The following is a 21510-nucleotide window of genomic DNA, read 5'->3' as shown; positions in this document are numbered from 1 at the left end:
TTGGGACACGAAGACTCGCGCTGAGACCCCAAACCCAGGCCTCGACTCCTCCGCAAAGCGGCCTGTGTTCCACGGCGCCGAGCCGCTAACGGGCACGGGCGCGGCCGGGGGGGGGGGGGGGGGCAGCGTCGGGCGCAGAAGACCCCGCGGCCCGTGCGCCCCTCGGCGGGGGCGGGGTGGGGAGACGCCTCCGCGGGCGCGCAGGGCCCGGCGCCGCCCCGGCCGCCTCGCTCCGTCCCCCGGATGGGTGCCACCCCCGAGTCCACTTCTGGACCCTCCCCCTGCCCCCTCCCCCGCGCAGGGGCCGCCCCCCGACGCGACCCCCATCCCCGCCGCCGCCGCCCGGTCTCCTCCCGGGGAGCTTCGCCCCCCCCGACCCCCATGGCGAGAGCGGGGGCGGAGCCAGCGCGGGGCGGAGGAGGGGGCGGTGCGTCGGGGCGCGCGGGGGGCGCGGCCGGGTGGAGCCGGGTCGGGGGCTGCTGAGTCGGCGGGAGGGAGGGAGTCGGTGCCCGTGGCGACCCCGGGGCGCCCTCGGGCGGAAGAAGCCGGACGCGCCCTCGCCAGGCCGGGATCGGGGCGGGGCGCGCGGCATCCCCGCGGGGGGGCGGGTCGGTCCCCCGGCCTCGCCGCCGCCAAAGTTTCCCGGGGCAGTGGCGGCCGCCCGTCCTTCCCAGGCCCCGGGCGTGGGGACGACCCTCGGGCCCGAACCGTTTCCGAGGGCGGCGGGGCGCCGTCTCCAGCCAGACCCCGCGCCTCCATTGCGCCCAACTCGGATTCCCAACTTGGGAGGCGCCGCGGGCCTGCGCACGCGCCTTCCTCGCCGCCACCGCCTCCCCCCCGCCCCCCCACTTGGGAGCAGGATCCGGGCCGAGCGGGCGCCGGGACCCGCACCCGGCTCGCCGCCCCGGCTCCCCGCGCGCCCGGTGCGCCCCCCCCCCGAGGGCCGGCTGAGCGCGGGCGGCGCGCGGTGGGCCCGGCCGGGCGCTGCCCCCGACAGCGGCAAGTTCGCGAGTTGCACGAGTTTTGGGGCCGGGGCAGGCCGGGCTGGGGGCCATGGAGCAGGACGCGGGGCCGGAGCCCGCGCTGGAGAAGAGCGCGGCGGACCTGACGGTCATGGACGTGTACGACATCGCGTCGCTCGTGGGCCACGAATTCGAGCGGGTCATCGACCAGCACGGCTGCGAGGCCATCGCGCGCCTCATGCCCAAGGTCGTGCGCGTCCTGGAGATCCTGGAGGTGCTGGTCAGCCGCCACCACGTCGCGCCCGAGCTGGACGAGCTGCGCCTGGAGCTGGACCGCCTGCGCCTGGAGAGGATGGACCGCATCGAGAAGGAGCGCAAGCACCAGAAGGTGGGCAGCGGCCTCAGTCGGCCCGTCCGCGCAGTGGGCGCGCGTCAGCCTCGGGCACGCGTGGACCGGGCGAGGGGAGAGCGGGAGGCCCGGCCGGGGCGCGTGCCGTGGACCATGCCAGAGGCGCGGGGCAGCCCCTGGGGGTCGGACCCGAGTTCCAGCCCCACTTCCCCGTGTGGTAGCTTTGCCACCTCGCGCGAGTTCCGTGGCTTCTCTGTGCTTCGTTTCCTCTGGAGTCACAGGGCGACAGGGACAGGACCCACCTTGTAAGGATTGGATGGGGCAGGACCTAAGGTGTCTAGGGAACGGTACTTTTTTTCAGAAATGAAATCAGCTTTCTCAGTGGAAAAAATATCCTCGCTTCCTGCCCTTCAGGGTCACCCAAGATGTGGTGCCAGGCACCCTTTTCCTTCCCCCCCGGGGGGCTCCCCCCAGAGCGGGAAGGGGTGTGACCTCCAGCCCCTGAGCTCCTTGACCCCAGGCTCTGGGTTCCTGTTTGCAAACTGCTCCCCAGGCTTCCTTCTGGTTTACTAACGTGTGCTTCCAGGTGCCTTGCTCCTGGATTTTACCCTGTGTTCTAAGGCGAGGTCGGAGTTATCACCTTCATGTTACGGATGGAAACCCCGAGGGGGTGTGTGCCCAGGGGGTAGGATTTGTCCCAAGTGAGTGCTGAGAGAGCGCCGTCCCCATTGGAGATGATTCTAGCGTCTCCTGTCCACCTGTTTACTTTGGGGGAAGGAGATATTTGGGGCAGATTTCAAGCGAAGCCGCTGCCCCGGGAAGGGGAAGCCCTCTGGGCTGGTGAATCAGGGCCTCCGGTCGGAGCCTGGGGGAAAGGAAGTGGGAGACGGGCTTCCTGTCCCAGCGCCAGCCCAGGGACGCTCCTGTCAGACCTTCCGACGGAGAATGGGAGGCGACGCCTTTCCTTGGGGGGGGATCAGGTGCCTGACAGGCTCTGGCTTGCTGTGTGGCCTCAGGAAATACACTTTGCCTCTCTGAACGTCCCCGGCAGGCCGCCACCTGTGTGTGGCGTAGGTACGTTGAGTGTCTGTAGTCTTGACCTGCGGGCCGACCGTCGGTGGCTAAGAGAGAGCACCAGTGTTCGTGAGGTTGGACTATGTTTGTCCTCATAGATCCCTGTGCCCTGGGGTCAGGAAGGAAACTCAAGCTCCCAGGAGCTCAGCAACGTTTCCAGGATCACCCTGGCAGCTTGAAAATGCCCCAGCCCTGTAATTAACGTCAGGATTCGAGGGAGCAGGGACGTTGGAGCCGGACAGCCTGGCTTCCAACCCTGATACTCACAGGCTGTGTGATGTTGGCCGAGTCTCCTAGCCTCTCTGTGCCTCGGTGTCCTCAGCTGTGAAAGGGCGCCAGTAACAGTCCCTGTCTTGCAGGGTTCATGTATGTAACGTGCTCAGGACAGAGTGGCCCACTGTGAGGGCCTTGTCAGTGTTAACACTACCTTTAGGCCTGGAGAGGCCTTCCCTGGGGTGCTCGTAGGCTGATATTGGGGAGCCCACCCCCATCCCAGGCTTCTCTACTCCTACCCCAGGTGGCTCCGTCTCTCCGGGAGGGAAGGGATCTTTGAAATCCTCCCATACGTCTTACGAACAGGGACCAAGGGGCTTAGCCCAGGCCACACGGAGGTCCTAGCACCCGTGGCCCCCACCCCTGGCTTTTAGTTCTGCATCCGGGCTGGGAGGCACCCCTCAGAGTGTCGGAGGCCCTAGGCCCGGAGTCAGCGGAATTCCCAGCCAGCTGCACTTGTCGCCTCTGGACCGCCATCCGCAGGAAGCCGGCACCAGTGTGTTCAGAAGCAGGACTTGTTTGTAAACACTGCACTGCGCGCTCCTGAATCAGAGGACCAGGCCTTTCCCCAGCCCGGCCCAGTCCCCTTGCTGGTCTTCTCGGGGAATCGAGAGAGTCTCCTGATCTCCCCACCCCCACCCCCTCGGTCTCAAAGGCTCCTCAAGGTGTTATTTTCACAAATGTGGAAAACGCTCTTGATCTTATCCGCTTGTCCCGTCTTTCCTTCCTCCCTCCCGTCCTTCCTCCCTTCTCTACCTGCTCTACCTGGTGCCTGAGTCCGCGGCCCCACTGAGGAGCCCCAGCAGGCGCCGTGACCCCGGCCACGTGTGCGGAGAGAGCAGGGAGAGCTGGACTGCGGGGAAGGAGTTAGGAAGCGGTGGCTGGGCGGGTACAGCTGCGTGTAATGTAAATAGCGTCTATTGTTCATTTACCCGTTAAACAGGTGTATTTATTGAGTGCCTACTGTGTGCGTGGCGCTGTTCTGGGAGACAGCGGTGACCATAGCAGATGAGGTCGTGGCCCTCAGGGACCCAATTTCTAGCACGGTGCTATCCCATAGGAATATAATGTGGCTTGTCGCATTAACGAAAAGACACACATGGGGTTAATTTTAATAACATATCTAATCAAACCCAGTCTCCCCAAAATACTATTATTTTAGCAGGTGATCAGTGTAACAGATCACTTTATTGAGATATAATTGACGTACTAGCTTCAGGTGTCCAACATAATGACTTGATACATGTGTATATTGTGACATGATCGCCAGAATAACTTTAGGTAACATTCATCGCTTCAGGTAGTTACAAAAAAACATATTAATTAGATATTTTGCATTTTTTTGGGGGTGGGGCGGAGGGATACTGTGTCTTCTAAATCCAGTGAGTGTTTCGCTCTTACTGCCCGCCTGGTTCAGACCAGCCCCGCTCTCAAGGGATCAGCAGCCACGTGTGGCTCACGGCTGTTCTCTGGGCTGGTGGAATTCCAGTGAGGAGATGGGTGTGTGTTTAAGTTTTTAAGCTTGTCAGCTGGTAAAGAGTCAGGATTCGATTCTGCGTGGTCAGCTCAGGGGCAGTAGCCACCTCCCCAGGCCAACTCTAGTTCGTTGAGAGAAGGAAGGACAGAACTGAGGGCGCAAGGCCGGATCCGTGTCCTGTGGCTGCTGTAACAAATGACCGCGCTTGCTGGCTCACGTATTGTCAAACGAGTCGTCACACTGGGTAACAGGATATTATGCATAACATCGTTACAGAGGATGCTGGGTAGAATGCTGAAGTCAGGACTGGGCCTCACTGGGTTAAGATCCAGGTGTCAGGAGGGCCCCGTTCCTTCTGGAGGCTCTAGGAGAGAACCCACTTTCTTGCCTTTTCCAGCTTCTAGACCCGACCTGACCCGGCCCCACCCCCCACCCGTGTCTTCCTCGGCATGTGCGGCCCCCCTCCAGCGTCCAGACCAGCAGCAGAGCATCTTCAGGATCTAACTCTGATCTCTGCTCTGTCACCACTTCCACTCTGACTCTGACCCTCCTGCCTCCCTCTGTTGCTCATATAAGGACCCTGTGATGACCTCGGGCCCACCCAGAGGACCCAGGGGCCTCCCCCATCTCAGGATCCTTAACTGAATCCCACCTGCAAAGTCCCTTTTGCCGTGTAAGGTCACCTGTTCTCAGGTTCCGGGCATCAGAGGGCGGATGTCTTTGGGGGCCGGCGTTCAGCCTACCCCAGCGCTTACCCCCGACCGGGCCGATCCCGGGAGTGGAATTGCTGGGTCACGTGGTAGCTATTTAACATTTTGAGGAGCTGCCCGACTGCCCCCCACAGCAGCTGCACCGTTTCCCATTCCCGCCAGAGATGCGCGGGGTTTACAGTCTCTTCGCGGCCATGACGATGTTTGTTGTTTTATTCCTTTGACGGTAGCTGTCCACAAAATGATTTCAGTGGACGGATCTTGTTTATCTTCACAGCAACCCCGTGAGCCTTTCTTTTTGGCTCCTCAATGCGGGAAACTGAGGCTCCGAGTGGTTAAGCAAGTTTCCTGAGACCACATGAACTCTGGGGCCGGGTGGCGGACCCCGGGGCCTTTGCAGGCTCTTTCTCCCTTGGAGGGAGGTTCGTCCTGACTGAGGGTCTGTCCGAAGATCAGGGGTGTGGGCTCCCCGAGAGGTTGGGAATGTTAGGGTCCCCCAGCCTGGGGCTGCTCCTTACTCTCTCCCGTCCAGACGGCAGACAGGTGCGGCTGGGGCTCCGTGGTTGTCCGTGGGGCGGGTCTGACCTGCCCAGGTCCTAACAGAGGAGGGGCGCCCCCGTCACTCGCGGAGGTGCCATGCGGGCTGCTGGCGCCCGATGCCCCGTTCTCATGGGGGAGGGGGAGACCCAGAGCCCCGGCAACTCCGAGCTGCTCCCGGGGTCAGGGGTGAGGCCGTGCCCCCCCGGGCTGTGACCCCACGCCGGTCCGTCGCCTCCGCAGGAGCTGGAGCTGGTGGAAGACGTGTGGCGAGGGGAGGCGCAGGACCTCCTGTCCCAGATCGCGCAGCTGCAGGAAGAAAACAAGCAGCTCATGACCAACCTCTCGCACAAGGACGTCAGCTTCTCCGAGGAGGAGTTCCAGAAGCAAGAAGGTCAGGAGGGTCGGCGTGGGGGCCCCGGTCTCTCTCCCGTCGATGTCTCTCCCTCCCCTTCTACTCTCTCTAAAAAAACACACCAACGGAAAAAATATCCTTATATGATAATTTAAAACAAACAAAAAAATAGCGCCGAGGTGGGGTGAACGGGGAGAGGAGGCCCGGGGCCCAGGGGCCCAGCGGGAAGCTGCCGGGTGGTCGAGGGGCCGGGAGGTGGGCTCACCCGCAGGTCCCCCCCCAGGCATGTCGGAGCGGGAGCGGCAGGTCATGAAGAAGCTGAAGGAGGTGGTGGACAAGCAGCGGGACGAGATCCGCGCTAAGGACCGGGAGCTGGGCCTGAGAAATGAGGACGTTGAGGCTGTGAGTGACCGGTCCCCACCCCGCGTCCACCCTCCCGGCCAGGAGGTTCCAGCATGAGACTGGATCTCCCCTCAGGAGGTTCCCAGTCCCCCCACCCCCGGGTCTCAGTCCACGGGCGAGGTGGCGCGGGGGTCCCGCCTGAAGCCTGGCAGGCCCAGCCCTGAAGCCGTGGCCCTGCCCGGTGACCTGCCTCCGGCCGCGTACGCCCTGGGGAGCCCCGGAGCCACGATCAGCGTGGCTCTGAGCCCGAGGCTTCCCCCTGAGTAAGTGGTTCCCGGAGCCCTGGCCGATGTGGGTCAGTGGTTAGAGCGTCGGCCCCTGCACACCGAAGTGTCATGGGTTTGATTCTCGGTCAAGGGCATGTACCTGGGTTGTGGGTTCACTCCCCGAACCCGGGCGGGAAGCGTGCAGGAGGCAGCCGATCGATGTGTCTCTCTCTCTCTCAAACGGTCCCTGGAGTCCCACCCCCTTTGTGCCCACCAGGCGGCCCCAGGAACCTGGGGTGTCTCTGTCTGAATTAGAAAAACACGCCCTTTCTCAAGGCGCGTGACTTCCATCTGCTGGGAAATGGTTACAACGTGCTAGCGAGACACGTGTCCTCCATCGGTTGTAAAATTAGCATCGTCAATACGCACACTGCCCGTCTCCGGCGTTAGCAGCTATAGGAACAAATGTCAGCCATACAGAGACTGGGGAGCAGATGGCAGGCCTGCGGATGGTGTGCCCGGGGCAGCCCCACTCAGCGACCCCTCCCTCCCCCCCCAGCTGCAGCAGCAGCAGACCCGGCTCATGAAGATCAACCACGACCTCCGGCACCGCGTCACCGTGGTGGAGGCCCAGGGCAAGGCCCTGATCGAGCAGAAGGTGGAGCTGGAGGCTGACCTGCAGACCAAGGAGCAGGAGATGGGCAGCCTGCGGGCGGAGCTGGGGAAGCTTCGGGAGAGGCTACGGGGCGAACGCAGCCAGAACGGCCAGGAGGAGCCTGAGGTGAGGTGGATGCCCGCTCGGGGCTGCCTTGTTTTCCCCGTGATGCTTTAGTTTAGAAACGGAGGCCCAGAGAGAGCAAGCTGCGGCCTAGAAAACACACAGCACCCTGGGGAGAGGCCGATCTGGGCCCCCAGCCTTCCAGCCCAGGGTATTCAGCTCAGCATTGGCTACGGGGCACCTGCCACTCACTGGTTCATTCAGATAATTATAGGTTGTGTTGAAAGTTCACAGCAGCCAGAAGGTAGAAACCACCCCACGTCCATCATCAGCTGATGAATGGAGGAGCAAGACGTGGTCTGTCCATACAGTGGAATATTACTCAGCCATGAAAAGGCATGAAGCACTGACACCTGCTACAACATGCATGAACCCCAAAAACGTGCTGCATGAAAGTAACCAGCACAAAAGGCCATGTACCACATGATTCCCCTTATTTGAAGTGTCCAGAATAGGCAAGTCCACAGAGCATCTCTAGCCCTCCCTCCTCCCTTCCACTCTCTCTAAAATCAATGGGAAAAATATCCTCACTCCTTGGGTCAGGGCTTAAAAAAAAACCCCAAGACCCTTCAGTGCGCAGTTCCAATTCTCTAACCACTGAGCCACAGTGGGCAGGGCAAGGGTTTTTTTTTTTGTTGTTGTTGTTGTTTTAAAGTAAACAGGGAAAGCAGACAGGAGCCATCAGGCGAAGCTGGGTCTTCAGGCTGAATTTATTCATGGTAGGCCTGGCGATACCGAGGGTGACCAGAGCACGGTCAGTCCGCTTTGCTGGGCTGGGGCACAGGACGTGGCCATGCCGTCCCCAGGCGGCGGGGAGCATGCGCAGGGGGCCAGGCCTCGGGATGGAGGCCCCGATGGAGATGTGGCCTCCCTAACGCCTCTCTGGACAGGCCCCACTGCTTGTCACCTGGCTCCTAGGCCTCCCCAGGGAGCAGCTGGGGCCCCAGGCATCTCCCTCAGGCTGTGCCCAAAGTGTCCCGTGGGACCAGCGGACAGCCTGTGATAACCCAGGCCACCTCCACGTCCCGGGTGAAGTAAGCCTAGAAGGCCGGCTGCCGATCGGCCTGATTGTGTGGCTGGTGAGCCTTCGCCGTCTCTCTCGGTCTGGACAAGCCGATCGGGGTTGCCCCAGGCACTGCGTTGGGACCGGTGGCCTCCGGAGAAGCCAGAGCCCCCAGCTGTCCCTCTTCTGCACTCCCAGGCAGTGGCCCCAGAAGCCAGGATTTGGTTGCAGACCTGCCTGGGAAGCCCCCAAGCTCTAAGGGGATCAGGTCGCTCCCCCCTAAAACAGCCGCCCCGCCTCCAGAGTAAAGGAACTCGGGCTCTAAGGAACCCCTCTGAGTGCTGGGCGACTGCAGCCTGTGGGATGAGCGGGGAAGGCTCCGGCCTGAGACCAGTGTTTATAGGGACCCCCGGGTGTCTGGGCGGGAAGGGCCCCTGGAGATAGTGATGGTTATTGAGGGCTGGATGGAGAAATACAGGCCTGGAGAGGAGTGGGCAGCTTGCCCAGAGGCCTCTTGGGAATTAAGGGTTTGGGAGCCTCTTTTTTTTAATTAAAATTTTTTTTTTAACATATAACATCGTGTAAGTTTAAGGTACACACGAGTTGATTAAATACATTAATATATTGCAGTGTGAGCGCCGCCATAGCGTTAGCTGACAGCCCTGTCGCGCCACATAATTATCATTTTTTTGTGGTGGAAAAACTCGCCAGCATCTGGGTCAGCTGCCCGACACTTCCTGGCTCTGGAAACGTCTTGAAGGGCTTCTCACCTCCCCCAGGGTGGGCGGACACCTGTCAGATGGCCCCCCAGAGACACACGGAGACACCGGACTTGCCTGGGAAGGGAGGGCCTGGAGGGAGTGTATGGGCCTGAGATTTGGGTCCACAGAAGGGGCTGCTGATGCCTCAGGGGCCGAGAAGGAAAGAGCAGGCGTGGAAAGAGCACGAAAGAGGAAGCAGCAGCTCTGCAGCCCAGCCCAGTGTCGCCAGGGGGGTCCAGTGTTACGCGATCTTCCAATTTTTATCCAAAACGAAGCCCTAAACCTAACCTTTAGTGTGAAATCTTCTCATCTAAACTTTTGGGCCACAGATCAAAAGTTTTAGAATAGAAAACTTTAGGAAAAAGTTTTGTTTAGCGAGAGCCAAACAAAATGAGGGGCGGAGGCTGAAGGGAGGGGAGAGCATAGTTTCTAGCGAGCTCCTACACATCCGTCAAAACCCCACGCACAGAGACCACATCTGCAGTAACGCCTTCTGCAGTCCTCCCCAGTTAGGGTTTGATGTCTCGCACCCCTTTTATTGTATCACCTGGTAAGTTTCTAATTGTGTGTATCTTCCCTGCACCCGGACCTGTCTAATTCATCTCGTTAGCTCAGTGACCAGCAGGCGCAGAGTTCATGCTTAATACGTGTTGGGTAAATATTAGCCACCCGAGGATGCCCATGGTTAACCTGGGCAGGGAAGCGCCGTGAGCTGGCGTTGGTGAGTGCCTGCTGTCCGCCCGGCACTGGCTGTGCGTGGTCTCGGGTGGGGAATACCGTGCAAGCATGTAGCTGTGCGGGGGAGTCGGCCACCGCAGGTGTTTCCCGAGGGCACAGCCCACCTGGTCGTGTGGCATCAGCAGACGCACTGCGTTGGGGATTCGGCCCTCTGCCGCTTCCTGCCTTAGTTCTTAGGTGGGAGGAGGCCCCACCCTGTTCCCCAGCTGGTGTGGGGGGGTCAGGCTTTGGTTTCCTGCTGCTCCTGCCACCTGCTGCTTCTTGCTGACTCGGGGTCACGCCCACTCCCCCCGCCCCTGCCTGCCGAGTGCCTCTCCTGTCACCAGATCTGCCCTGGTGGGTGGTGTCTCCTTTCAAGTGTCCTTTCCCAGAACAGCCTGTCCCGCTCTCCAGAATGCCTTCCGGACTCCTTCAGCATCCCGACCTCGAGTCACCCGTCCAGGCTGGAGTCCCGTGGTCCCCGCGCCGCTGTGGGGCTTATTTGGGGAGGGGGGGGTGTGTGGCTTTATTTCAATACCTCCTCGTGCTCCAGAGTTTTCCCGCTGTTGTCCTGAGCTTTTTCTGGTGGGCCACGGGGCGTTGGCGGCTCCGAGTGGGCCACCTGCAGGGCTGGCCAGCTGACTCGGTGGAGGCAGCTTCCTTCCCGAGACGAATGGGGGGAAGCGTGTTGGCGGTGACGCGGAGAATGTGGAGCCCTCCCTCCCACGCCCGCTGTGGAAAGGAGTGTGGCGCTTCCTCAGAAAGTCAGAGCTGCCTGTGACTCAGCAGTTCCACTCGGAGACGTGTCCCCCGAAGCATTAAACACGGGTGTTCAGACAGATCCCCGCACGCCGGGGTTCACGGCACCATCACTCACAGTGGTCTGAAGGCGGGAACAGCCCCAACGCCCGTCGGCGGGTAAAAGGGTAAAGGGAGGGTGGCCTGGCCGTGCCGTGGAATATTACTCGGCCGTGAAAAGGAACCGAGTTCTGACGCTCGCTGCAGTGTGGGTGAACCTTGGGGACGTGGTGCCGAGGGGGAGAAGCCAGACGCAGGAGGTCATGTGACAGGAGTCCGTTTATAGGAAACGCCCCGAACAGGCGGACCCACAGGGACAGAAAGCAGACGCGGGGGGCAGAGGCTGGGGGTTGGGGGGCTGGGAAGCGACTGCCGGCGGGCGTGGTTTCTTTTCAGGTGACGACAAAGTTCTGAAGCTAGATAGGGGCTGTGGCTGTGCAACACTGAATGTACTGAATGCCGCCGACTTGTGTATCCTAAAATGGCCAATTCCAAGTGTATTTTATCATTTTTTTTAAAAAAGCTCCTTTCTGTGGCGGAGGTGGGAGGACGGGGTGGGGCCTGGCCTGGGTCAGGTGAGCAGCATGCTAGGATCCGACCGTGTGACCCGCACCCCCCACCCCGGAGCTGGGCTTCCACTGAACTGCGGGGAGAGTGCCCACAGCCCTGGGGAGGAAGGGCTCGGCCAGGGGGCCAGGAACACGGGAAAGGCGCAGGGCTTAACGTCAGGCGGAAAGGGAGACAGTGCTGTGTAGGCGCCGATTCCCGCCACGCTGGTGAGAGCGTGAGGACACGGAAGGGGCAGGTGGGCCTCGGGGTGGCGTCGGGCGGTGCGGTTTCTCCTCGGCCGCCTTTGAATGTACCCGGTAACGAAACCCCGAGTCAGGTGGGGCGGTGCGGGGCCTGTGGTCCGGCAAACAATGAACAGGTGCCCGCAGGCTCTGGGATCCGGAGAAACTACGCAGAACATGAGCAGGGGGGGCCTGCAGGTTCCTAAAATAGCGCCCTCCCGGGCGCTGAGGCCCGGGGAGGGGAGGGTGGGCAGTGCCGTGTGACAGGATGCGGAGGGGGTGCCCGCGGAGGCTGCCAGGAATTCATTAGCAGCGTCCCTGCCGCCTGCAGATGGAGCCCGGCGGAGAGGAGAGCATCTCGGAGGCGGAGAAGGCGGCCATGGACCTCAAGGACCCCAACCGCCCCCGGTTCACGCTGCAGGAGCTGCGGGACGTGCTGCACGAGAGGAACGAGCTCAAGTCCAAGGTGTTCCTGCTGCAGGAGGAGCTGGCCTACTACAAGAGGTGCGTGCCCCCGACGCGCCCAGCCCAGCTCCCTCCGGCTCCTAGAAGACGGGGTTGTGTCTGTGTCCGTTCTGGGGACTCTCTCTGGCCTGAAGCACTTACAAGCTCCCAGACCCTTTCTGAAACTCTCGGGTGCATTTTTGAAAGATACATGTTTTTATCGATTTTAGAGAGAGGGGAAGGGAGAGAAACATCCATGATGAGAGTCACGGACCGGCCGCCTCCTGCACGCCCCCTGCTGGGGATCGAGCCCGCAGCCCGGGCCTGTGCCCTGACCGGGAAGCGAACCGCGACCTCCTGGTTCATGGCTCGACTCAGCCGCTGAGCTGTGCCGGCCGGGCTCGGGTGCGTTTTATAACCGCCCCCCACCAGGGAGGTCTGGGGCAGCTCCCCAAATCAAACCTATTCCTGTTTGCAGCGAAAGGTTCTAGGTAGGGTCCCTTGAGATCCCAAACACCCTCACGAGAGTTCGTTTCAAAATCGCAAAAGTGAGTTTTGGTTTTGAGACCCTTTTTGGACAGTAACACCCTCCTGGAATATTCCGGCTCTCATGCAATTTTTTTTGACTCTCTTGTCTTACGCCTCTTAACCCTTCCAGTGAAGAATTAGAAGAGGAGAATCGAATACTCCAGCCTCCGCCCATCGTCCACCCGAGAATGTCCCCCCAGCCAGAGTCTGGGATCAAGCGACTGTAAGTGACGCGATCCCGACACACAGGCGGGGCTGCTGGCTCGAGGCCCAACTGGCGGTTCACATGGCCTCTCCCTCCTCCTGGGCACCTGCTCCGGGGCCAGGCTTGTCACTAACTCCCTCCTGCTGAGATGGGCCTCACCCCCAGCACGTCGGGCCTGGCCCTTGACGTTGAGTTCGTCTCTGTACCTGGATGCAGAGTTCCTCCGGGGGGGGGGGGGTCCCTGGGCAGGGGAAGGCCACAGGGGGGCGGGAAGGCGGCCTGTGGCTGTGTTTCGGGGGTTGCTTGAGTGGATCTGGTGGGGTGTGTCCTTGAGGACAGCTGATAAGGCTGAGGGGGAGGTTCGTGCCGCTTAAAGGCTTGGAACCCCAGCTCCGAGAGGTCCAGAGTGGCCCCGGGTCCACCCTTCTCTGCATTCCTTGGGTGACTCGTCCACCTGTCCCTCTGTCTCTCTATTGAGTATTTACTGGTGCACGATATGTGGAGTCAGGCCCGGGGTGCAGTGGGAAACACACAAGGAGGAGCCGTCCAGGCCTTGCCCTCAACTAGACTGAAAGCTGCTTCAGTGGTTTTTGGCATCAAAGTGCCTCTTCGGGATTGTGATGAGAAAGAAAACATGTAGAATTTTGCAAACAATTTTAGGTTCATTGACCCCCTGCAGCCCTTCAGATAAAGGGTTAGAAGCTCTGGTGTAGTTAGCTAATGTCTACTAAGAGCCTACTGTGTGCCCGGCCCTGTTCCCGCAAATGGTCTCGCTGGGTCCTCCCCAGAGCCCAGCGAGGGGGCGGCACGGTCAGTCCCATTTTAGAGGTAAGGACACGGAGGCACTGAGGCCAACCCCCTGCCTAAGGTCAAACAGCGAGTAAGACAGAGCCAGGGCCGGAAGCCGGGCAGCCTGGCCCCAGAGCCCACGGTTTAAGCTCTGCAGGAGAGCCCGGCTCGCTGTCACTGTCGCCTCCCTGGCTCTCTGCCTTCCAGCCGTACCCCAGGTTTGGTACAGAAGAGGCCTTGGTGCTTTCCCCCAAGCCCCGGCGAAAGCTTTGTGGAAGCCAGTGGCGTGGGCTGGGAAGCCACCGGGAGCGCGTGGGGAGAGGAATCGGGCTGTTCCTTGGATGCCTCCACCTTTAATTCCAGTTACGTTTGGAAATTCTCGGCTGGTTCCCAGCCTGTGAGTTGAGTCAGTGCTCGGGGCTGGTGGACGGGACGGGGAATGAAACACGCGTGCGGCCTTGTAACGGCCAGACCGCTGCTCTTGGGAGGGCGCCTGATCCAGCGCGGGCCCGACGGCCACAGGTGAGGCTGCCGCCCCTGGAGAGTGCGGGGCAAGGCCTGGCTCCTTTCCCAGCCCGTCCTGCCAGCCCAGGCTGCTTATTCACTTGGTCCCCGATCTCTGCTGGATTGGGGGCGCGTGGGGGGCGTGCTTTCCAGCTCTGAACAGGAATAGGTGTTTCCCGGAACCAGAAAGGTTCAAACTGCTCCCACCGTATCCCAGCACCATTTCGGCCCCGTGTTGGTCATCGCTTGTTGGCGATTGAAACTCAAACTCCCAGTGGCTTTTTAAAAAGAAACCAAAATTTCCCAGGTCGATCTGGCTTCAGGCTCAGCTGGATCCAGCCCCGGTTTTCAGGGCTCTGCCTCGTGCCTCTCCGGGTGACTTGGTTTTCCTTCCTGGGGGTCGGGCGCTCTCCCTGCACCCGCCTCTGAAACCCCCCTGGGAAGAAAGATTCTTCCCCCGAAATGAGAACCGAGTCTCATTGGCTGTGGCCGGCTCACATGACCAGCCCTAAGCCAATCGCAGGGCGGTGCATCCATCGCCTGGACTGCATCTCATTAGCTCCCCTGGTTTAGAGCAGCTTTACCTCCCCAGGTCCCACAGACTGAAGTTAGGGAGGGAGGGGCTGGGTGGACGGAGTAACTGGCACCCACTGCAGCTCATCCTGGGGGAGATGGAGCCCTTGGTGCCAACGCTTATTACCCTCGCTCAGGTCTCTCGGGCAGTGGTTGGTACGAAACAGGACTGAGTGTGCGGCAGCTCAGATCTGTCTGCCATCCCACGTGAGGATGCGCAGAGTCGGTCTTGTGCTTTGGGTTAAACCCGGGGGAAGCTGAGAGAGTTTCCTGAGCGCGCAGAGCCCCTCCCTGGGCTGAGAGGTGAGGCCAGGCGACCAGCGTCTGCTGCCTTCGGTTGGTTCGTGCCCAGACCTTCAAAAACCAGACCTTTCTAGCATTTTCGTTTACAGTGCGTCCAGCGCCTCGGCTCTAAGTCAGACGTAATTCTAAGAAAACCTTCTGTTGTTCCCACTCCTTAGGTTTCCACTCCAGCCCCCTCCTCCGAAACAGGTAATTAAGAGTTGGCTTTTGCAAATCCCAGACTTGTCAGATCCGGAGGGAAGTTATCAGGATTCGCTCCCCCCCGCACCTGTGTTTCTGCCGACACCCAGAGCGGCTGTGGCGTCCGGTCTTCTTCTCCAGGTTGTTCCAGAAAGGACCCTGGGGCCCCATTTTCAGAACCCTTCCCCCGAAGGGCCTGGCCTCTGGTTGTTCAGCAAGGCCTGGGGCTCCGAGCCTAGAATCGGGGTGCCAGAGACAGAAAAAACAGTGATATATAGAGACTGACAAAGAGGGAGGGGGAGAGAAATCAGAATCTCCCATCCATGGAGTGCAGGTGGCCAGTCCCAGGCCGTCCTGCACGTCTAGGGGGTAACTAGAAAATCAGACTGGCACAAAAGGCTTTTGACCAACCCGGGCAGGACACTGGTGGCCTTTGTCCATGTTGGCTGCCGACCGGGAGCTGCGTCAGTGTGGCCCGGGGGCCCGGAGCCTGGGGCAGGGACGGGTCTCCCCTGCCGGCCGGGGCAGGGAGTGGCGGTTCTTAAGATGGTTCCACGTCTGGGGCCCTCTCCAGCCTTCACTCCTGGTGCCTGTCGGGTCTGTCTGGTCCCTTGGTCCTGGCTTTTGCAGAGTGTCAGTCACACAGCTTGTTGACTTCAGCGCACGGCTGCTTTGCAGCAGCTCAGCTTCATGCCCTCGACCAGTTTCCTCCACCCACCCAGTAAACAGTCACTCCCGTGGAGGTTTGAAGGGGATTCACCGCTTAGAGCACTTGAACGAGAGTGTCTTCCCCCGGTCAGAGATGATTCAGAGCCGGGACGAGTAGCCCCATTTCTCAGATGAAGAGAGTGAGGCCCGGGGGAGCCAGGATTTAACCGATGCCTCGTCTGCCACCCCGCTGTCCCGTCCTCCCCCCTCCCCCCCTCTCATAGAGTCACCAGCTGTGGGCCGACTGCCCAGTTCCCTTATCTCTCAAGTGCCCCGCGAGCCGGAGACGCCAGAGTCTGTGTTTCTGGGCTGAACCGCTCAGGGGAACCAGAAACTCTGCTGCCAGTCAAAACAATGTGCCCAGAAGACGGTCCAAGAATAGCTTGTGACCCAGCAGCTGCCAGCCTGAGAGGCTGGGCTGGCACTGCCCGGGCGGGTCATGCGGGAGCGCCTGAGCGACTCCAGCTCCGTCCCCAGTGGACGCCAGGCACCGGTGCCCCCTTTGTGTGGCCTCAGCTCGGTCGGGGGCCCATGGACGCACACAGCGGAGGGCTGACCGGCCTGGAAGCAGGCAGGGGAGGGAGGGCCGGGGGCCTGCGGGTCCCACAGCTGGCCCTGCGCCCCGGGAAGGTTGGCCGTGGGGTCGGCGGCCACCATGGCGTCCAGCGGTGGTAGCAGCAGGGAGTCCTTTCCCTACCCCCCCCCCCCCCCCCCCGCAGCCTGGAAATAGCTTCACAGCCGAGCATGACCGGCCTGAGGTGCTGCTGGGGGACCCTCGCTTGGTTTGTCTTCCAGACACGTTCCTCCGAGAGCGGGCGTTCAAAGCAGCTCTGCCACATCCAGGATGTGAGCTGCTGCCAGAAGGAGCCCGTCTTTCTCATGGACGTAGCTGTCCCTCTAGAGGAGGCGGCCTCTGCGGGAGGCTCGGGTAACAGGGAGGGCAAGGGGCTGTCCACTTAGTGAGCCACACAGACGGTAACCCGGCTGGGACTTCCACGTGTCCCAAGGCCCCTGGGCCTCAGTGTGGCCCTGATCAGACCCAAGTGAGGCCCAGCGTGTGTCCAGGCAAAAAAAATGACCCCACGTCGAAGGCCATCCCCACACAAAGACGGTGTCTTCGGGGGTCCCTGTCGTGCTAACAGAGGACTCCTGGCGAAGGTGGGTGCAGAACCGTGTGGCTCGGAGCCCCCGGAAAGCTAACTGTGCCCTCTGGCCTGTCCTCCGGGGATGGGGCCCCTTCATTTAGCAAACGGTATCCCTACTTCTCACTGTCGCCCTGAGAAGCCTTCCAGGTGGTTCTGCCAAGATGCCAGCTACTCTGCGGGGTGATCAGAGGTGATCAGAACACAGACACGCCCCAAGCCTCACTGGAGACAATTATTTTATATCATTTCCCAGTCAATCTAAAAAAAAAAAAAAAAGCCACGAAAAAACTTCAAAATAAGCTGTGATGGTTTGGCTGGTGCTTGTTTTCCTGGCCCAGCTAAGGGACCGGTGAGCACTCAGTCACTCCCTTCCCCACGCCCGGGCCCGCACCGACACCCGTCTTCCCTCGGTGGGTGTCACCTGCCCTGGCAGTTTGGATGCTGTAACAAAAGGGCCCCAAACCGGGCGGCTTAAACATCAGAAATGTGCTCTGAGTTCCGGGGGCTGCAAGTCCAAGGTTGAGGTGAGGCAGGGTCGGTTCCTTCCAAGGCCGGGAGGGAGAACAGCCCCGTGCCTCTCTCCCCGCTTCCCGTGGTTTGCTGGCCTCTGTTGGCTTCCAGAAGCTTCACCCCGATCTCTCCATCTTCACGTGGCTTCTTCCTGTGTGCGCGTCCTGTCTCCAGATTCCCCCCTTTTATAAGGACCCCCCCCCAACTGCAATATAACTGCGTCTGTTTTGTTTTGGGGTTAACCCTCACCTGAGGATAATTTTTCCCACTGATTTTTAAGAGAGAGCACAAGGGAAGGAGTGAGGGGGACAGAGAGAGAGACACATCGATTGGTTGCCCCCCACATGCTCCCTGACCGGGGCCGGGGGTGGAACGTCTGTGCCCTTGACCGGGAACCGACCCTTTGGTGCTCGGGCTGAGGCTCTAACCACTGGGCCATGCGGGCCGGGGCCTAACTTCATCTCCACTAGTTGCATCTATTTCCATATAAAGTCACATTCGGAGGCCCTGGGGTTAGGACGACTTCAACATACACACAGAGGCGGGGGCACAGCTCCGCCCGTAACATGCAACAGCAGCAGACCCTCCGGCTGGGGGGGGGTGCGGGGGTGTGTGTGGAGTGTGTTTATTTTCACGCCTCCCGTTTTTACCTTCTCTGTGTCTGTCTGTACTTCTCTAACCAGGATCTTTACAGCCATAATGCCCATGGTAGCGGCTGGACTGATACTAGATGACCCCACCCTGCAGCCTGTCCGAGGACTTGTCTCCCTTGTAGGCACTGGTTTCTTGGTTTGGTTTTGAGCTCTGCCTTCGGAATGCCTGCTGCTGCGGCTGCCGCTGGGCTGGCCCGTCTCCCCTTGGCCACGCTGGCTGCATGGCCGTCACCCGCGTGTTCCCGTGGGCAGTGGGCGCCGCGCGCGGTCTCGGACGCGCCCCTCACGGCGCCCGGTCTGCACGAGTAGCGAGTGAGGCCCTGGACGTCTCGGCTCTGTCACTGATAACTCTCTTTGTCTTTTCTGTTTCTGTTCTAAAACCACCTTGTCCATGATCCAGTAAAGAAGGTCCTTTAAGTGACGGGTCAGTAATCAACGCCCGCTGTGACACCCCGCCCCGCCCCGAGTGACACTAACACTGTGTTTTCCGTCTTCACGCCCCGGCTTTCTAAACCGCTGTTTTGCCAAGCCATCCTTAGAAAGCTGTCTGATCTTGCTTTTGGGGGGGGCGGGGGGGAAGCAAAGGAGGGGCCGCTGTGCTGACTCTGTGTCCCCGTGGACTGGAAGTGGCACGTGGCTCGTCTGCTTACTCGAGGGAGGCAGTGGGGACGTGACGCTGCTGTGTGGCTGCTGTATTTCTGGCCGGCTCGGTGCCCTGATGACCCCTGGGAAGAGCTCACAAATAACCGGGGATGAGACCTGCGCCCTCCTTAGCCACTGCACACGCTGTCGCAGAGAAAGAGGTCTTGGCCGGTAGGGAGAACCTGTCCAGATACATCCCAGCTTGGCCAGCTCTGCGGTGAAAGGCCACTTTATTCCTGGAAGGCGGCGACTGTAGGGTCTGGTCGCCGCGGGACAGTAAAATCATTTCACCCGGGTGCGGTTAGCGCTGAACTCCATAGGCCACACACACGCAGCCAGGCGGTGAGCAGAGGGAACCAAGAGCAGTGGATCTGAAGCTTGGATTTCTCAGCGGTTCATTCCTGGCCCCCCCCGCCCAGGAGCATAACACAGCAGTTATATCACTTACTAAGTTCAGAGACCAAAATTCAAGGGCAGGGGCCTTGGTGAGAATACAAGGAGCCTTGTTAAAGGCTGGGCGTGCCGAAGGGCGGAGGGCAGCGCAGAAAGGGGTTCGGGAAGGACTCGAGGTGGGCCAGCCGGGCGTACTGGCCGGGGCCCTAGGCTCTCTGCCGAGGTGGGGTTCGCAGGCCTCGTTTTAAGTGGGCCCGTGGTGTCTGCCTTACCTTTTCGGCACCAGATGGCCGCTCTGATGGGACTATGATCGGTAGTCACAGCTGGTTTCAAAGGGCCTCTTGGTCTGCGTTCCCTGCTCCTCATAGAAGTGATGACTTCTACAGGCTTTCCCCACGAATCCGTTTTTGACAACTCCAGAATAACATTTTCCAAATATCACTCGCGTGCTACAGTCACAGTGTCTGTCTAATCGGAGAACCACGTGTCCCATTAATATATTTTTTAATGGCCTCATTTTTCCTAAATACCCGCTCTTGCCTCGCCCTAAGCAGTAATATCCACGGAATCCGGGCTCCGAGGGGCTATTTCCAGTTTTCTGGCCCATTACATAAACACATAGCTGCGTACAGACGCTCCCCCGTCTACATCGCAGCCGCCTCACGTTCTCATTTCCACTAGTGACGAGCGGCCCTCCGTGGTGGTGAAGGTAGGAGGTGGTAACATCGCACGTCACACATGTGCACACCCTGTTCACACTGTCACCTCCAGGGTGCCGTGACCATGGCACACAGAACCCCTGCTGCTTCTAGAATAACTCTGACCCGCACCCCCAGATTTTTCGTTCATACCGTGACTTGATTTGCTCCCCGCCGCGTTTGCTGCTGTGTGTCCCCCCCCCCCCCCAGGCGTTGCGAAAACCCGTCAGGTGCGCGCCCAGGGGCGGGAGCTCACTGCTCTCTTTCCTTCCGGAAGGTTTAGCTTCTTCTCCCGAGATAAGAAGCGCCTGGCCAACACGCAGAGGACCGTGCACATCCAGGAGTCCTTCGGCCAGTGGGCCAACACCCACCGTGACGACGGATACACCGAGCAAGGACAGGAGGCCCTGCAGCACCTGTGACCGCGGCCCGCCTGCGCCCTCCGCCGCCTGACCCGGCCGCCGCCAGCGCCCGCGACGGGACCTGGCAGCCCAGGTGTCACTGCCCTGCCCACCTGTCGGGTCAGGCGTCTCTCGAACAGACTGTCCGCTTTGAGGAAGCACATTGAAGTACTGTTGCCAAACTCCAGAGATGTTTATTTATACCCGGGCCCTCGCCTTTTATAATAGATGACTTGGACCCCTTAGGATACGTATTTAACAAGACCGTGCGTGGAGGCCAGGCCTTTGCATTAACTCCCGCAGCACAAGCTTCTTTAAGCCAAATACACCACTTGCCACTTTGTACCTGCTGTGTGACTGCTCCTGTGAAACTCTGGGCGGAGGTTTTGTGATCACATCTGTCACCTTAAGTGGGAGCGGTAGGTTTTCATTCGTCGCCTTCGTGGAATTGTTGTGGCGGAAGCACCCACATAGGATGGGGTCCACTGGACAAGCAGGGCCTCCGAAACCCAACGGAAAATACGGACAACAGGCCTCCGTCCCGGGAGCGGGGACGGCCTTGCGGGAGCCAGTGTTCCCCTCTCGCCCCGTTACTGATAGTGCCTGGAGCCTGGAGCCTAGAGCGACGCCCAGGGCCGGTGCCTTGGGACCCGCTGTGAGTCGCTCAGTACTAACCTAACAGAGTTGCTAAGGGTGAGCTTGCCGTGTCTCTCGTGTGGATTTTTTTTTTTTTAACTTGGCATCTTTTTTCCTTTTAGCCTTTGCTGTGTTAAATATTTAAGTCTTCTGCAAAGAAGACAAAGCAGATTGAGACCAAGGGAGCCTGGGGGCTGGGGGCTGGGGGTGGGGGAGACTTGCCGGAGCAGGGGTGGTGGGTGAGAAGATGGCTTTGGGGACGGAATGCCTGGCTGACTCACGGGGCTGCCGTGGCAAACGGGGAGCCAGGCTGGGTGCGCGTGGATTGAGAGAGGTGGCATTTCCTCTCACAGAGCCCAGTGACCGGGACACTTTTTCACACACTCGACTGGGGTTTGCTGAGAAACAAACCATCGGGTCAGTTTCTGGTCTCAGGACCCTGTTTCTAGATGGCTGGAGAGAGTGATCAGACGGGATAGTGCTGCCGTAGAGCATGGTTCTCAGTGCTGACTCCCCGTTAGAATTATGAGTTTATTCCCAGAGGGTCAAAGCCTGTGGACCGAGGAATCCCCTGCCTGCCCCCCCCCGCCACCTTTAGTTGCCCTAGTGGGGGCAACCAATATTGCCAGTTTCTCGGGAGTCTTTCTTGAAATAGTTTATAAATATGTGAGCAGCCATGTGAAAACAAAACGTCTATTTCTACTCTTTGACATTGATGCCAGCATGTCCTGTGCAGGCCGTTCTGACCTCCCTTTCCTTAGAATACCCCGGAGGTGACTGCGTGTCAGTATACACACAGTGGGTCTCAGCCACGGGTGGTTTTGCCCCCTGGGGACATCTGGCAACCTCTGGAGACATTTGGGGTTGATACGAGGGGTGGTTGGGGGTGCTACCGTCATCCAGTGGGCAGGCTCCAGGGATGCTGTTGAACACCCTGCAATGCCAGGACGGCCCCTGCAACAAAGATAGCCAGCCCCGGATGTGAGCAGTGCTGGGTTTACCACG

The 21510-nt window shown here is 60.1% G+C and overlaps 1 protein-coding gene across 1 annotated transcript; it reads left to right on the top strand.

The window, feature by feature from the left end:
• The first annotated feature begins 969 nt into the window (after nt 1-969).
• RILPL1 (Rab interacting lysosomal protein like 1) lies at nt 970-20731 on the top strand. Its single transcript, XM_016203190.2, has 7 exons — nt 970-1350; nt 5626-5776; nt 6021-6139; nt 6905-7126; nt 11525-11697; nt 12296-12388; nt 19746-20731. The coding sequence occupies exons 1-7, from the start codon at nt 1054-1056 to the stop codon at nt 19888-19890; spliced, it is 1200 nt and encodes a 399-aa protein (XP_016058676.2). The 5' UTR covers nt 970-1053; the 3' UTR covers nt 19891-20731.
• Nucleotides 20732-21510: the final 779 nt, after the last annotated feature.

The sequence above is a fragment of the Miniopterus natalensis genome, chromosome 20, assembly GCF_054644295.1.
Source record: "Miniopterus natalensis isolate mMinNat1 chromosome 20, mMinNat1.hap1, whole genome shotgun sequence".
Classification (NCBI taxonomy): Eukaryota; Metazoa; Chordata; class Mammalia; order Chiroptera; family Miniopteridae; genus Miniopterus; species Miniopterus natalensis.
Note: the sequence above shows the minus strand (reverse complement) of the source record. Positions and strands in the feature narration are given on the sequence as shown.

Coding starts and splice junctions, on each gene's coding strand:
- RILPL1 (XM_016203190.2), top strand. CDS start 1,054: ATGGAGCAGGACGCGGGGCCGGAGCCCGCGCTGGAGAAGAGCGCGGCG. Junction 6,140..6,904: donor GAAATGAGGACGTTGAGGCT/GTGAGTGACCGG, acceptor CTCCCCCCCCAG/CTGCAGCAGCAGCAGACCCG. Junction 12,389..19,745: donor GAGTCTGGGATCAAGCGACT/GTAAGTGACGCG, acceptor TCCTTCCGGAAG/GTTTAGCTTCTTCTCCCGAG.